Source organism: Nematocida displodere (genome assembly GCF_001642395.1).
Source record: "Nematocida displodere strain JUm2807 chromosome Unknown 1, whole genome shotgun sequence".
NCBI classification, from domain to species: Eukaryota; Fungi; Microsporidia; genus Nematocida; species Nematocida displodere.
The window spans coordinates 389,017-403,972 of record NW_027138130.1 but is presented as its reverse complement, the minus strand read 5'-3'; the positions used below and the strand labels follow the sequence as shown (position 1 = coordinate 403,972).

The following is a 14,956-nucleotide window of genomic DNA, read 5'->3' as shown; positions in this document are numbered from 1 at the left end:
ACGCAGCCACAGCGTGACACAAAAAGAGCTCTTCTTTTTTTTATATGATTATTAAATCGGTGCTTCTGACTACTGGAAAGACGTGCTTGGCTCCAAAAAGATACGCTCCTAACCGGGAAGTCTTTGAAAAGTTTGCTTATCTCTATGATAAAGAGCCTGGAGAGCTGTTTGAACAAATTCAAGCCTCTGTTGATGACGCCTCAGAGGAAGAAGAGCTTTCAAGCGAAGAAAAAGAAGACGATGAAATTAGACCGGGAGATAGACTCGCCCTTGCGCTCGTGGTAGACCAGGGAGATAGTGGGAACGACAAAAGACTAGAGGCGTACCTCTACGACAGCGGAACAGACGCCTTTTACATCCACCACGACGTCTTCGTTCACGGCGAGCCAACCTCCCTAACCGTTTTTGACCGCAGCGAAGACCCCTTAGCCTTTATTTCCACGGCAGATGGCAACATTTCAGGGTACAACGTTTTTGTTGCCAACCACTTCCTCCCAGACCTGCTCATTGAAGCACACGAGGCCCCAATCACCTCGCTAGAGTCTAACGCCACCACCCTGCTCTCCACCGACGGTGCCGTGCTTAAAGGGTGGGACATTGAAACACAAAAGAGCGCCTTTGCCAGCAGCAAGCTTGGAACGGTCTCGGCGATCTCAATCAATGATGAGGACATAATGGCTGCTTCGGGAAAGGCTGTTTACCGGTTTGATCGGCGCGAAGGCGCCTTCAGCCAGGTCCTGGCCACCGATGCTTCTGTTACTGCCATCAAGCACGGTTCAGGTTCGATTGCTGCAGGCACCGAAACAGGAACTGTCTACTTCAGCAGAGGTGGAGCTGCTCCCGTGAAAGAGTCCCTCCACCAGGGCAGAATCAATACCGTTGACATTCTCAAGGACAAGTACGTTGCTGCTACCTCCACAGACGAGACCCTCAGCCTTTTCGACACCCAGCACCGAGAGCTGGTCCTTAGAAAGGAAATGGGTCTTGAAACGGTGACAATTAGCATGGCTAGGGACAGTGAGACTCTTTACGTCTTCCCAAAGGACGATGGAGAGCTAGACCTGGGAAGCTTTGAAGAGGCTCTGGCAAAAACGCACGAGTAGTAATAAAGAGTGTTTTCTTTAGTAGCCCATGGACGAGCTTTTTTCAAAAGAGAAAATACTTTGCGAGGTGTCACTGGGGGAGGACTTCCACCACGCCTTCCTTCAAAGCCTTGTTCAGGTACAGAGCGGGCGTATTTGCACTGCTTTCCTGGACAGGCTTCTTAGGGACAGTCTTTGTGCCGAGGACGTTCAAAAAGTAGCGGAAACCTTGCATGCGGTGGCCAGGACGCTTACGCTCTACAAGACAGAGCGGCTCAAAAGAAAGCTTAACGGCAACAAGCTTTTCAGGTATCTTCTTGGGAAAGTACGGACGCCCAGGGACAGGGACACGCTTGTGGGCCTGGCCGAGGCCCTGGACGTTCGGGTGGAGGGGGGCAAGTATGCGTGCTCTGGCCCGCTGCAGGTGGAGGCTGTTAAGTGTGTTGCCTCGCGGACAAACCATGCAGCCACGGAAACAGAGATGAGTTTGGCGCTGATCAGCTACCTGAAAAAAAAAGAGATTCCTCCAGAGCAGAGATACATTGAGGACCTGGTCAGAACAGCGGCCAGGCGTTTGGGCGAGGCTGGTTTTCTTGGCGCGGTAAGAGAGGCTGTTACAGCGGACTGGGTGTACAAAGCCGACAATCCGGCCCAGAGAACGTTGCTGGCCGTTATTTCAGAGCATCCAGCCCAGGTGAAAAATTTTGCAGAACGAGGTTTATCACTGCACCCGTTTTCACCGTTTTTTCTTAGCAACATAGATACGGGTGCCCTCATTCCAGCCATGGTCTGCAGCGTTCGAACGGTCTTTGGGGAGGAGGCGGGGCAGAAAGAAAGACTGAAGCAGGAGTCGGAATGGATTGAGCGGGTGCACCTGCCGAACGAGCCTTTCCACGAGGAGTGTGCCCACCCGGGGTGCCGGCAAAAGCTCAGCTCGGAGAACATCAGGTACTACTTCATGCACCGGAGAAGAATTGAGTCTGAAATGGAAAAAGTCCTTGAGGAGACACTCAGCCACAGACGAACGAATCTTCTTTACCTGATTTGCGCGATTTCTCATTTGAGGGAGTATCAGGGGCTCAAACAGCTAAAATTCGTTATCAACACGATCAAAAAGCTTGATAAGAAAAAAACGCCATCCACCCCCAGCAAAGAAGGCGCCCAGGACCCTGCCCAAGACAGTGGGCGCCTTTTCAGCGTTCTCAGGTACTTTCAGATGGCAAAAGAAAACGAGGAGTATGTTTTGGGCATTGCAAAGTGTGCGTGCGAAGAAGCCAACCAGGGACGAATGGTTCTTGTTCTGAACATTCTCTACCACGTCAGGAGCACCCAGAGGCTTGGCTTTGCGCTAGCAGTGCTTGCCTGTGCCATCTTAAAAACGGGCGAAAAAACCGCTTTTATCAGCACAATCATCAGAGCAGCAGCCAGAAAACATGCCAGTGCCCTGTGTGCAGCCAAGGGCATGGTGTTTGACCACTTCTTCATTAAAGCCAGGCCAAACCTCTGCCCTGCCAGCGCCAGCCAAGTTCTGGCCCACCTAGCCATGGTGTACAGTGAAAAAAGTGTGAAAGCTTTTGTTGAAAAACAGAAGTACTTCCTGGCCCCGCGCCTCTTCCAGGTCGGCCTGCTTGAGGCCTACTACAAGCACTCCCCCGAAACAGACATCTTCTACAACATTTACCTCTACGGGTGCAAGAGCGCCCACAAAAGCCAGAGCACATGCACCGAGATAGGGAATGCGCTAAAGCAGTGCGGGGTGGATGCAATGGCGGTTATTTACACCGGGGTGGTTCATCCAGAGAAAATGTTGTTTGAGTGCGGCATTGAGGTTCAGGGCTTTGTGAAAAGCTTTTCGCTGATGTCAGCACTGTTCGCCGAAAGAAGAATCCTTGACGAGAAGGTTGTTCCAATGAATAACTGCATCTTTTTCCTGCTGGCTAGGATTGTCACTCTTTTTTTTGCCGAAACACCACCAAGTGATAACGACATTGAAGAAATTATTTCGTTTCTCATCCACACGGGACACGTCCAGGGCACGCCAGGATGCATATGCACCGCCGAGGTCTGCGGGAAGGGCGTGTTTTGGAGCGAGCTGCTAAAAAGAGTCTCGCAGGGCCAAGTAAGCCAGTACAGGTACATGGTTGCGATGGAGCTGACTGCGGAGCAGAGAAAAGCGGCGGGCCACAGTGCTCTGGAGCAAACAACGATTGTTTCGCCCGCCATGCCTCTAAGGGAAAAGATTGTTCGGGTTTACCCCTTTCTTAATTTGCGGCCGTTTTTTATCAATTTATCCGTTAGAAAAATTCTTCCAGATTTACTGGTGGCCAAAGAGGCAGAAATCCTTGACATTGCCGAGAGACACTGGACGCAGTGCAAAGCATTCATCATTTGGCTGTTCAGGATGTACATTGACACGAAAGACCCAGAGCTTCTATCGGCGCTGTCAATGTTTGGGATGCGGGCAGTTGACGCCCTTGAAGAAGAGGGCCTAACCAACGCAGCGCTAACCCACACCACCCCCACACTCATAGACATGGACCACAAGACAACCGGGGAAATAGCCCAGTTTTTCATTACCAGCATTCTTATTGGGATGTACTACGACACCCTGGACGACATTTTGCTCTACATCATGCAAGAGCTGCTTAAAGCAGAAGAAAAGATTGAGATAGACAAGAAACACGCCTCTTTCATTGAAAGACTCCGGCTTTCAAAGTACGTCCTGGAAACCAATGCCACCACGGCCGAAGAAACCGAGTGCTACGGGAGGTATGCAGGCTCCACCGCCTACCGGAGGGGCATTTCGCACCGAGAGTTCCTCTTCTGTGCCCTGACCCAGCTAGCTGTGCTCAGCGACCGCGCCAAAATACGAACTCCTCTAACGATTGACACCGTTTGGGTGCTTGATGTTCTTGCGCGAAAGAAGTGGCCGGAGAGACACGTTCTTAAGCTCGTGCAGTTTTATCTGTTTTTGGAAATACTTTTCCTAAAAGAGACACACATCAACGAGATAAGAAAAATTTTCAGTCCTGTGTTTTTGGACATCGAACAAAACGTGCTGATAGACACGGACATCCTCAAAACCATCACCAGAAGCTCCCTGTGCTTCGGCGGGGTGTTCACGCACGAAGAGCTGCTTCTGTCCGGGAAGTACCTCGAGGACACCCACTACAATGTCTGGGTCCTGGAAAAAGAGCTTAAAAAGCAGGAAGAAGAAGTGGCCAGGGACGGGATACTCACGGAGCTGCAGCAGAACTACTTGGCCCTGAAAGAAAAAGATACCGTTTTTGGAATCAATGCCACCATTCACAAACTATCACCTATAAACCTGGCAGCAGAGTTTGAGATAAACAACGAACATGCAAATTTGCACTACATTAACCGGGAAGTGCTCAAAAAGGAAGAAAATGAGTCATCAGACGAAGAAACCAAGTACAGAAAGCTAGTCAGCGCCTTTGACCACACAGAGCTCACCGTGACACAGGTGCTCGAGGCCGTCGAAAGAACCATCAAGCAGTGGGGGGATGCCTCCTCCGCGCAGGCCCTGTGCGAGAGCCCAGAGTTCGTTAAAACCTTCCTCACGGACGCCCACATCCTCCGAGACTGCCGGATTCTTCAGGAACACCCCCTACCAGAGGCCCTCTCGATTGTCAAAGAGAGGAGGGACGCTTCGCGGACGTATGAAACACTTCGTGTGTCTTTTATCCACAGCCACCTTTTCTCCCTTCTCCCAAGAACACCTGAAGTAAACCAGGCTGAAAAAGACGCGCTTATCTCCGGGATCAGAACGGCGCGCATCTCTGGACGACACGAGCTTTCAGAGAAGATCTTGGTCCAGTCGCTGGTAAAAGACGACTGGAGGGTGTTCTACGAGAAGGCCCACCTCCACGTCCTTAAAAACAAGAAAAGCCTGGCCAAGCAGGCGCTTCTCCGGCTTTCCAGCCACCTGCCGCCAGAAAGTGTCTACCGCCAGAAAGAAATCGTTCTTAGCACCGAGATAGAAGAAAGCGAAGAGTCCTACCGCAAGGCCCTGGGCATTCTCAAAACAAGCGAGCGGCTCTACTTTGGCTTTGGGAAGTTTCTGGAGAAAAAGTCCCCAGTCCAGGCGTTTCGGATGTTCTGCAAGGCGCTAGGCTGTGGGTACTCCAAAGCCTCAGAAATCGTACCCAAACTGATCCACCGCATAGCAGATAGCGACGATGCCAACACATCAATCTACGAGCACCTGAAAGAGTGCATGTACGACCTGAAAAAAACTCTGAAAGAAGTTGATATCAAAATCTTTCTTCCGTACTACATGCAGGTCATTACCAGACTTGGCCACAAAGACCCAGGCGTTGAAGAGGTCCTTTCCATCATCACCCAGAAGCTCATAGAAGCCTTCCCTGGAGAAACGCTCTGGAAGTCTCTATCCATCACCAACAACAACGTTGCCCATAACAAAGCCGTTGCACTGACGTCGCTGATTGAAAAAGCCTCATTTGGAAACAAGACAACCTTTACCAATCTGCAAAAATTTTCGGTGATCCTGGTGAAGATAAGCCAAAAGATGTGCAGCGGCGGACAGTTCCTTCTCTCCTCCGCCTTTGGAGCACCCGTCCTCATTGTCAAAGGCATACCTGCTCCATGCGGCGACTTTTCCTCAGAAATTCTCTCAATCATTGATCAGGTCCACGTTTTTGCAACGCTCCAAAGACCTAAAAAGATCAAGGTGCTTACAACCACCGGAGTGTTCAGGTCGTTTCTGTGCAAGGCCAAGGACGACCTAAGAAAAGACGCCCGGTTCATGGACCTCAGCGCCCTGCTAAATTCGCTGTTCCGGATGGACAACACCTGCAAGACCTTCACCATCAGAACCTACACCGTCATTCCAATCACCTCAAGCTCGGGGATACTTGAATACATCGAAGATACCTTTACCCTGAAAAAGATCTGTGAGGAAATCTACGCTGAAAAAAACATCTACCCAATGAAGATAGCTGCGCGCTCATCAGTAAAGAAAAAACTAGGCAAAGAGTTTCTGCCAACCCTGAAAGAAGTGCCCCCGGTTTTTGCAGAGTTTTTCTACCGCAGATTCCCTGCCCCCTTCCTCTGGCTACAGTCAAGGAAGCGGTACACCACCACCTACGCCGTCATGAACGGGGTTGGATACCTCATGGGCCTTGGGGACAGACACGGAGAAAACATTCTTTTTGACGCAGCTACCGGGGAAACGGTCCATGTAGACCTAAACTGTATTTTTGACAAGGCACAAGACCTAGCCATCCCCGAAACAGTTCCTTTCAGACTAACGCAGAACATCGTTGATGCCTTTGGGCCTACGGGCGAGGAGGGACAGTACCGCCTCTCTCTTGAGCGGACTTTGAAGCTTCTGGCCTGCAGAAAGGACCTTATTGTAGCCAACCTCCTGGGCTTTGTTCACGACCCCCTTGGAGAGTGGACAGGGCGGAGTAACTCAAAAACAGCGATGGAAGTCATCCACCGAACCCAGAGCAAGCTAGATTTTGACGATGAGATAGCAACGGCCAGTATTCTCATCAACCGAAGCACTTCCCCAGACAACCTAGCTGAAATGTTCATTGGTTGGCTCCCCTTCCTCTAATAAAAGCGTCCTCAATAAAAGTGTCGTTTAATGGACCTGTTATGGCCTAACGGGGCAATGTCTGGCTCGGGCTAGTAGGCCAGCTTTAAAGCCAGCGCCCCTGCGCCTAGGACCAGGGACCCAAGTAGGTCACTTGACGCATTGAGCAAAGGAACCACGTGACAACTAATTGGGATGTTGTAAAAGCCCAACCCCGCCACAAAGGCATTAACTAGGTTGTAGAGCAAGAACACTTCCCCAATGATTAAGGCTGCAAATAGCCCAACGGACACGGCACTGGCCTCAGTGAAAAGAAGCCACATGCTGATTGATGCCACCAGTGAAAGAATAAGCGTGGTGGTTAGGAGGGTGCAGAGTGTCTCTGTCGATCTTGGATTTTCAATCTCTTCGTCATCACCAGCACTCTTACAGGCACTGTACGTTGTTATCTTGCTAGTGTAAACAAGAGCCACTGATCCGCAAATGCCGTTAAAAAGAGGTATCATCATGCCCATCCACTTATTCCACTGGGAGACACGGTCAACGACATATCCAGCAACCATCGTTATAAAGAAAGCTATACATAGGGACCAGACGTTAAAAAGTGGCGGTATGCTCTTCTGCCGGTTGTAAACACAGAGAAAGGCCAGGGAAAGAACCACCACCAGAACGAGAAGACAGTTCGTCAAAAAGACGCTTCTAGTTAGGGGTGTGCCTATGTAGGGCGGTCTTTTGAACAGTTCAGGGAAAGACTCGTAAATCAGCAAGTAGCTGTGCTCTGAGAAGTAAGACAGGGAGACAGTTGAAACGTAGTCAGCTGACGCTGCAATGATTGGGAGCATAATGTTATCTGGGTTGTAGTCAAAGACAATGCTTAGAAGAATGCATGAAATAACGCAGAAAAAGGTGGCAATCGACCCGCAAACGCCTGCAAGGAAAGAAGCAGCTACGCCCGCGGAGAAGGTAAGTATGTTTTTCTTTACCTCGTGTAGCATAAATAACTGGCAAATACTTTTGTACCCTGAAAACATTCCAATGATGATGCTAATAACTGAAGAGATGGTAAACATCTTAGCCCCGCAATCAAAGACGTACTCCAAAATAGCGGAGTAAGAGAGGTTTTTGTGTGTGAGAGCCAGGCGTCTGGTGGTACTGCTCATAATGTCTGCGTAGTTGAGCTCAATGTTATTCTTGAAGGAGAGCATAGAGGTTAGAATGAACATGTACTGAATGGTGCTGGTGAAGGTGCTGTCGATACTTTCGGAAAGAGCAACGCTCATAAACAGCAACCCGCACAGGGAGATAAGCAGAGAGGGCAGAATCTCCCTCACGGTGCTCTTCTCAGACTCCATGGATGAAACACTATCCTGAAACCTTTTATTTCTTGAAGCCAAAGGTTCGCTTACGGGTGGTTTCTTTGTTAGCGAATGGGTTAACATACCCGCCCGGGTTAGATTCCGGCTGGTTCGGGCTAACAGACCCAAAGGGTGTGCTGAATAGGGAGGAGGGCTGGCTAAAGCTTCCCAGCGACGTTCCAGGTCCTGGTGTGCTGGCTAGTGGGTTGGAGAAAGCGGTAGGCATGGCGCCAAACGGTGAGGTTTCTGTGGTGGTTGTGGTTGTGGTTGGGGCAGTGGTTGGGGCAGTGGTTGTGGTTGGGACAGGGTTGGGCATAGTCCCAAATGGTGTGGTAGGGGCAGTGGTAGGGTTTGGAAGTGACCCAAATGGTGTGGTTGGGGTTGTGACAGGGTTTGGAAGTGACCCAAATGGTGTGGTAGGGGCAATGGTGGGGTTTGGAAGTGACCCGAATGGCGAAGATGCTGGGGCAGTGGCAGCTAGTGACCCGAATGGTGTGGTAGTGCCTGTGTCTGTGTTTGTGGTGGCCTTAGTCAGAGACCCAAAGGGTGTGCCTGTGGTAGTGCCTGTGGTAGGTGGTAGTGAGCCAAATGGTGTACCTGTGCTAGTGGTGGGAAGTGACCCGAATGGTGAGGGTGTGCCTGTGGTAGGTAGTGACCCGAATGGTGAGGGTGTGCCTGTGGTAGTGGTGGGTGGTGGTAGTGACCCGAATGGTGAGGGTGCTGTGCCTGTGGGTGGTAGTGAGCCAAATGGTGTACCTGTGCTAGTGGTGGGAAGTGACCCGAATGGTGAAGGTGCTGGGACAGTGGCAGCCTGTGGCGTAAATAGGGGCATTGGTGATACATTGGAGCTAGTGCCTCCCATACTGCCACCTCCCTGGCCTGTGTGGTTGCTAATAGTGCTTATGTTCCCCAAGCTCCCTAAGCCTTCGGCCCTTGCCGCTCCGGGGGCACTAAAGGATCCCTCGGGTGAAGAGGTGGTGAAGGTCTGGGTCGTTGCTGTGAACGGTGCTGCCGTGGAAGGTGCTGAGTGCTCTGGCCTTGCAGGGTAGAAAGAGTTGTGTAAAAGCGTGCTTCTTTCTATCTCTGCTTCTCTCTTCTCTTTTTTCACTCTTTCCTCCCGTATCTTATCCCGTATCTCCTCTAGAGCGGTGTCTGAGGAGTGGTAGTTCTCTCCCTGGTCATTGCGTATGGTCCGCATGTACTCCTCGTCCTCAGCGTAGGTCGTGTATGGGCGAATGGAGAGGTATGGGTGGTTTTTAGCGTAGTACTCACTTGGCAGGTTTTTAAGTGGATTCTTTGACTCTTCGTAGACCTTGTCTACCTCCTCTCCTTCTGGCGCCTTCACCCCTTGCCTGTACATCCTCTGCAAAGTGTCATTTGGAATGCTTCCCGGTAGAACACTCAGGGCCTTATACGAACGTATGGTACATGGTGTGGTGGTTGGGGTGCTTTGGAGGGGTGCTGGGGTGCTTGTCGGGGTGCTTACCGGGGTGGTGGCTGGGAGGGGTGCTGGCGTCGGTGCTGGCGTGGGCTGTGGGTAGATGAAGTGCTTGAGCCTGGAAGCTCTTTTTTCGTCAACTCTGATGCCTTTGGCTAGGGCTCGGATTGTGTCAATGGAATCGTGGAGGTCTTGAAGGTTCTCTGCCTCAACCACGCTTTCAAGCAGCTCTGAGACCATGTTGATATCGGCAATGCTCAGGGGCTCTGTTCTGGTAAAAACTTTAGTTAGGCGCTTGTATACCGCCCGATACTCTCTGTGTCTCAGGGTGAACGGTGAAACCTTCTCCTCCCCCCGTCTTTTGACCCAGTCTTTGGGAATAACGCTCATGGTAACATACTCTACCAGGGAGTAGAGTGATGATCCAAGTCTTGAAAGAAACGCCCTTCTTATAGTCATCCAATAAAAATAAAACGCAAGTATTTTCTTTTAAAGATGAGCGGCATAAAGTTTCTAAGAAATTTGTACGACGTAGCCAGCTCTCCAGAACACAAGGCCATTGTCTGGAACAAAGAAGGCAATGGAATAGTTATTGTAGACAAGGTCCTTTTCATTGAAGAATCTCTCTCTAAGATATGCAAGACAGATGAGTACGGAACGTTTGTTCGGCAACTGAACAATTACGGGTTCTCTAAGCTAAAAAATCGGGGGTGTGACGAGTTCGTTAATGAAAAGTTCCTTAAGGACTCTGTTGACAGCCTGCTTACCCTCAAAAGAAAAAGTCTTTCTGAAAAGCCCGTTGACCTGCACCACCTAGAAAGCAACCAAAAGGCCCTGGGACAGAGCGTTGCAGGCATTGACAATCTTACCCGAAGGGTCTACCAGGAGGTGTGCTTTCTCAGGGACAAGGTGGAAAGACAGGACAAAACCATCCATGAGCTTATCAAAGCGTTTATTAAACTGTTCAACCAGGAGGGAGTCAAAAAAGAAACCCTTCGCCTTGAGGGAGCCAGCGACCTAAAAAACATTCTAACGGAAATAACCGATCAGGAGGAAACAGAAGACCTTACACTAGACCACTTCCTAAACAACGAATTTGACCACGTATAACCGCTCTGCCTACCTCTTCTTCCTCTCCCCCTCTGTTTCCTCCTTGTTCACTGCAGAAACAATAAGAACCACCACGCCTATGACGTAAGAAACAGTAAAAAACGCAGGTATAACAGCTCGGTAGATAGAGGTTACTTCAAGGTAGGAGAGGCATAAATAGACTAAGCCCGGAAGAACGGGCATGGAGAGACAGACAACAGCTATGTTCATCGTAAATAAAAATATTTGTATGTGGTTTGTGGTTGTGGTTGTTGGGTTTGTTCGGGTTTGTTGTGAACGGTTGCCAGGACAGGGCCAGGACCTAGGCAGGCTTGGGGGTGGGCAGGACGGCAGGCGGCTCTCTAAAGAAGGCGTCGATGGAGATAATGACCCCACAGGTAAGGGCAGCAACTAGGGCGGTTTTTTGGTAAACTATGCCCTGAATGCAGACCCGGTAGTCTTGCATCGCGGGCGGGGGGGTGTGCTCGGTTAGGGCGTGCTCCTCCTCTGAGGTGATCACGTAGAGGTCCTCCCCGCGTATTTCCGTGCGGATGACCTTCATGTAGACCTTGGGCTCGGTTTCGTACCCCGAAACGCAGAGGGTTCCATCAAGGCCTGAAGAAATAACGTACCCTGGGCGAATGAGCAGAACGTTGGAGCTGGCGTGTGGCGAGACGAGGAGGGTGGAGTTGGCCTTTATCGAGAAGATCCGCCCAAGGCCGTAGAGAGAGTTGCTGATAAAGACGAGGTCGTGGGTGCTCCCAAGGCCAGCGACTATATTGGTGCCCACCTTTGAGGGAATGGGAGAAAGGGCTTCAAAGCCGGGGTCGATGGTATGCGTCTTTCCGTTGGCATCTACGATGAGAATGGCTTCGGCGGTGGTGCTCATTGAGATAATTGGGGACTCAAAAGGTCTGTCTTTTCGGGTGGTTAGGTTGGTGAGCACTCGGTGGCTGCAGGTAACCACCATGCCCTGGAAAAAGACGAAGTCAACGACTGGACCTTTCGTTTCAATCCTGTGCATTTCTTCGATTTTGTAAGCTTTGGAAAAGCGGAGCTTTTGGAGGGAGCCGTCGTTAAAAAGCACCAGAGCAGTTCTGGGGGCAGTGTTGACGATCTTTCTGGGGAAGCCAAAGCCTTCAATCGTTACTTCGCTGACGATCTCCAGGTGGTTCAGCACAAAGAGCGAGGCATTGCCCGTTCCAAAGGTAAAGATGCTTTGGGCCTTCATGGAGTCTTGGAGGTGCTCTTCGTCGTCGTCTGGCTCCCCTTTGGTTCCGACCAGGACAAGGCCGTCAATGGTTGAGAGGTGGGTGACTTCTAAGTGGAGGTTAAGAAAAGAGAGTCTTCCCTGCTTGTAGAACTGTGAGTGTGGCAGTCTTTTTCCGTTAAAAATGATCGAATCAATTCTAAAAGTTGATTTGTCATCGTCGTCATCTTCTTTGAAGCGTTTGGCGTCATCTTCGTCGTCGTAGTCGTCTCTGGGGTCTTCGCCATCCTTTGCCACTGAGAACTCGGAGATGCTTTCTCCGCTCTTCTTTTTGTGGCGTCTTTTTTCGTGGCCTGTTTGGGCGTCGTCAAAGGTAAAGATGAAGTTGTAGTGCTGGTCGGGCATGCGCATGAGGTGGTGGGAGACTCCTTCAAGCAAAAACCTGTTTTCAAGGTTGAACTTCTTTTTGAAAATGTCTCGGACTTCTTTGTAGTCGAGCTCTCCGTGGGTGTAGGTGTACTCGTCAACAATCGACTTAAACAGATGGGTGAACTTTCCACAGTGGTACTTGTAGGCCATCAGACTCTTGAACTGCCGCCCACACCCGGGGATGCGGCAGTAAAAGACTTGTTGTGCATCTGAGAACGTATCAAAATCAATGATGTATGTTACCCCTTTAGGAAATGTGGTCATAATGATGTCTTTAATCACACCGTCTTCTTCAAGCACCCGGGAAATGTCCAAAAGTCCTTCGTCGTGGACAATGTCGTGCTCCATCTGTGGGGCATCAAGTTCTTCCGTTTCTTCGCATGTTTTCATCATCACCTCGTGGGCTTCAAGAAGATCAACGGCATCTTCTGGGTGGGTCTTGTAAATGTGTTCTTTTAAATGCTCTGTTTCTCGGCAGCCAGCGTAGCCACAAACTATCTTTCTCGCCGAGGGCGCAAAGAGTGAGTGCTTGTAGTACATGAGATGCCTCTTGTAGCCTAAACTAGACTGGTACTCTAGGCTGCAGGCTTTGTATGGACACTTGTACCTCGTGTTGCTTATTTTTTCCATTTTTTCTCCGTCTCCGCGAGGTTTGCGTCCTCTCTTCCTTGAATCCTGCATAAAAAAAGCTTTGCAAACGAACTAAATTTTTAAAAGAATCATCTACACCAATCACCCCTGAACGAACACTAGCCACCCAAAGACCAGCCCAGGCCCCAAAGCAACAAAGCTCTTTAAAATGCCTCCCCTGAGCCAGTAACCGTTAAGATAAAAGTTGAAATAAAAAAATAGCTAAAAATTTATGACGCTGCCCTCAGAGCTAGCAATGAACATAAGAATCCTCAAAGCCTTTGCGGAATCAAGGCCCGTTGGCCCACCGAGACACTTTGTCATCTCCTCGATCCTCAAACGCCTCAAAAAACCAAATATTATCACGGGAGAAATGTTCTGGAAGTTTCTGTCGCTCTACTATGGAGCCAAGGAGGAGCTGGAAATGCCCGGGCCCGAGTCTGAGCACGCCCCCTTTGTTCTTGAGGCCTTTCTCCAGGAACACTCTTAAAAAGACTGCAAAAATAAATGACAAATGAGTAACGAGAGAACGTTTTGGTCGTATGTTGGTCTACTAGACTACGCCCTAAGCGTCATTGGAAGCTACTACACAGAAAGCATCCTAATTGCACCAATTACCAAAAGAAGCCTTCTTGATGACCTTGGCTGTCTTACCGTACAGAGTTTTTGCTATTTTATCTGTCCCCTGTACCCCTTCCTAATGGCCCTGGGGAAAAGAACCAAAGACTGCTTCTCTCGTGCCCCGCCAAAGACCCGGGGCAAAAAGCAGGACAAGGTTCACCTTCCTCTGAGCTGGAGCCACTCCTCGCTGTGCAAGCCTGCTGGGAAGCGGCAAAAGCAGGAAAACGTTAAAAAGGCTCCATCTTCATCGAGTGGTGAAAAGGCAAAAATCGTTTTGTTCGTTGCGGTGCTTGCCGTGCTAAACATTTGCAACCGGCTCCTTCTCTGTAAGTCTCTGGAGTACACGACCTACCCCATCATTGGCATTGTCCGGACGTTCAGGGTCTTTCCCGTGTCCCTGGATGCCCAGCAGGACAAAAGACAGCCGCCAAGGAGCCTGGCCAACAGTGCAGGGGTGGCCATGGGGATGGTTGGGATCTTTTCGTACATCTTCTCCCCCGAGGAAAAAGTGGAGAACATTTACTTCCTTGGGCAGGTGCTTAAGTCGGGCAAGCCTGAAGGCTTGAGGAACAACGACATGCGCAACATCATTAGACTATCTTTGCGTTTTCTTCATTACCATATGGGGAAAGGTACCGAAAAAAAAGAATCAGAAGAAGAAGTTTTTATGACCCAGATCTACAACGGAGAAAGAGCCAAGCAGGATTTTTTTCTTCCAATCAAGGAGCAGGCTGCTCGCTACTATCACGGTCTTGTTTCTCTCTATGTCAGCAACCCGAACTTTTCGGGCGTTTCGAGCTTTTCGGGCGTTTCGAGACATTCGAGCACATCAAAAACCCCGAAAGCTCTTGAAAAGCCCGATAGCAAACCCGACCACAAGCCCGAAACCACAACAGAAAAAGTTTTTCGGGAGATAGTGAATATTGGAAACGGGCCCAACCACCCGGCAGTGACACAGCTGGCATACTCGTTCATTCGCATGATTTGCACCGGAAACAATCCGAGGTACTTCCGCGCCTTTCTGGAGCGCCGAAAAATCAATGCTGCCGTCCTCCTGACCCTTTTTTCATGGACTGAAATGATTTTAGATGCTGGTCAGGTAACACTGGCCAATGTGTACGGAATTGACCATCTTTACATTCTTTACGGAGTCAACATCTTCTCCTCCCTGCTTGGGTGCGGAGTTCTGGCGTTTGCAAGGTACCCTGAGGAACGAATGCTCCAATACATCCGCCGGGACGTCATTCTTTCTGCATTTGCACTCTCTCTGACCAGAATGTTCTCTTACAAAGACGTAGATAAGAAGTACCCCATGGTAAAGATAGGCCTGCACATTGGAAAGAGGTTCTTTGCTCTGTTTACATCGATTATCTTCTTTGGACACGATTTTAACGCTGGCCATGTTTTTGGCATTGTTCTGGTGTTTATCGCGTGTCTCCTCTACCTTGACATGAATGAAGTACTTCTGTCTCGGTGGTCGTTCCAGGGCCTCCTCAAGCGGCGCTCTCTGGGTTAAGTTTT

General features: G+C 50.0%; 8 protein-coding genes across 8 annotated transcripts; 5 read left to right on the top strand and 3 right to left on the bottom strand.

Annotated features, from left to right (window-relative positions):
- Nucleotides 1-44: 44 nt before the first annotated feature.
- On the top strand, nucleotides 45-1,103 carry NEDG_00314 (uncharacterized protein; the record flags this gene model as incomplete). The annotated part of the gene is made up of 1 exon (XM_067687732.1): nucleotides 45-1,103. The coding sequence occupies one exon, from the start codon at nucleotides 45-47 to the stop codon at nucleotides 1,101-1,103; it is 1,059 nt and encodes a 352-aa protein (XP_067545440.1).
- Nucleotides 1,104-1,131: 28 nt separating this feature from the next.
- Nucleotides 1,132-6,684, top strand: NEDG_00313 (serine/threonine-protein kinase ATR; the record flags this gene model as incomplete). Its single annotated transcript, XM_067687731.1, has 1 exon — nucleotides 1,132-6,684. The coding sequence occupies one exon, from the start codon at nucleotides 1,132-1,134 to the stop codon at nucleotides 6,682-6,684; it is 5,553 nt and encodes a 1,850-aa protein (XP_067545439.1).
- A 71-nt stretch (nucleotides 6,685-6,755) lies between these two features.
- On the bottom strand, nucleotides 6,756-8,015 carry NEDG_00312 (solute carrier family 41; the record flags this gene model as incomplete). The annotated part of the gene is made up of 1 exon (XM_067687730.1): nucleotides 6,756-8,015. The coding sequence occupies one exon, from the start codon at nucleotides 8,013-8,015 to the stop codon at nucleotides 6,756-6,758; it is 1,260 nt and encodes a 419-aa protein (XP_067545438.1).
- Nucleotides 8,016-8,040: 25 nt separating this feature from the next.
- On the bottom strand, nucleotides 8,041-9,915 carry NEDG_00311 (uncharacterized protein; the record flags this gene model as incomplete). Its single annotated transcript, XM_067687729.1, has 1 exon — nucleotides 8,041-9,915. One exon carries the CDS (start codon nucleotides 9,913-9,915, stop codon nucleotides 8,041-8,043), a length of 1,875 nt encoding a protein of 624 aa, XP_067545437.1.
- Nucleotides 9,916-9,951: 36 nt separating this feature from the next.
- NEDG_00310 (uncharacterized protein) lies at nucleotides 9,952-10,566 on the top strand (the record flags this gene model as incomplete). Its single annotated transcript, XM_067687728.1, has 1 exon — nucleotides 9,952-10,566. The coding sequence occupies one exon, from the start codon at nucleotides 9,952-9,954 to the stop codon at nucleotides 10,564-10,566; it is 615 nt and encodes a 204-aa protein (XP_067545436.1).
- A 301-nt stretch (nucleotides 10,567-10,867) lies between these two features.
- On the bottom strand, nucleotides 10,868-12,865 carry NEDG_00309 (uncharacterized protein; the record flags this gene model as incomplete). Its single annotated transcript, XM_067687727.1, has 1 exon — nucleotides 10,868-12,865. The coding sequence occupies one exon, from the start codon at nucleotides 12,863-12,865 to the stop codon at nucleotides 10,868-10,870; it is 1,998 nt and encodes a 665-aa protein (XP_067545435.1).
- Nucleotides 12,866-13,046: 181 nt separating this feature from the next.
- NEDG_00308 (uncharacterized protein) lies at nucleotides 13,047-13,304 on the top strand (the record flags this gene model as incomplete). Its single annotated transcript, XM_067687726.1, has 1 exon — nucleotides 13,047-13,304. One exon carries the CDS (start codon nucleotides 13,047-13,049, stop codon nucleotides 13,302-13,304), a length of 258 nt encoding a protein of 85 aa, XP_067545434.1.
- Nucleotides 13,305-13,328: 24 nt separating this feature from the next.
- On the top strand, nucleotides 13,329-14,951 carry NEDG_00307 (uncharacterized protein; the record flags this gene model as incomplete). The annotated part of the gene is made up of 1 exon (XM_067687725.1): nucleotides 13,329-14,951. One exon carries the CDS (start codon nucleotides 13,329-13,331, stop codon nucleotides 14,949-14,951), a length of 1,623 nt encoding a protein of 540 aa, XP_067545433.1.
- Nucleotides 14,952-14,956: the final 5 nt, after the last annotated feature.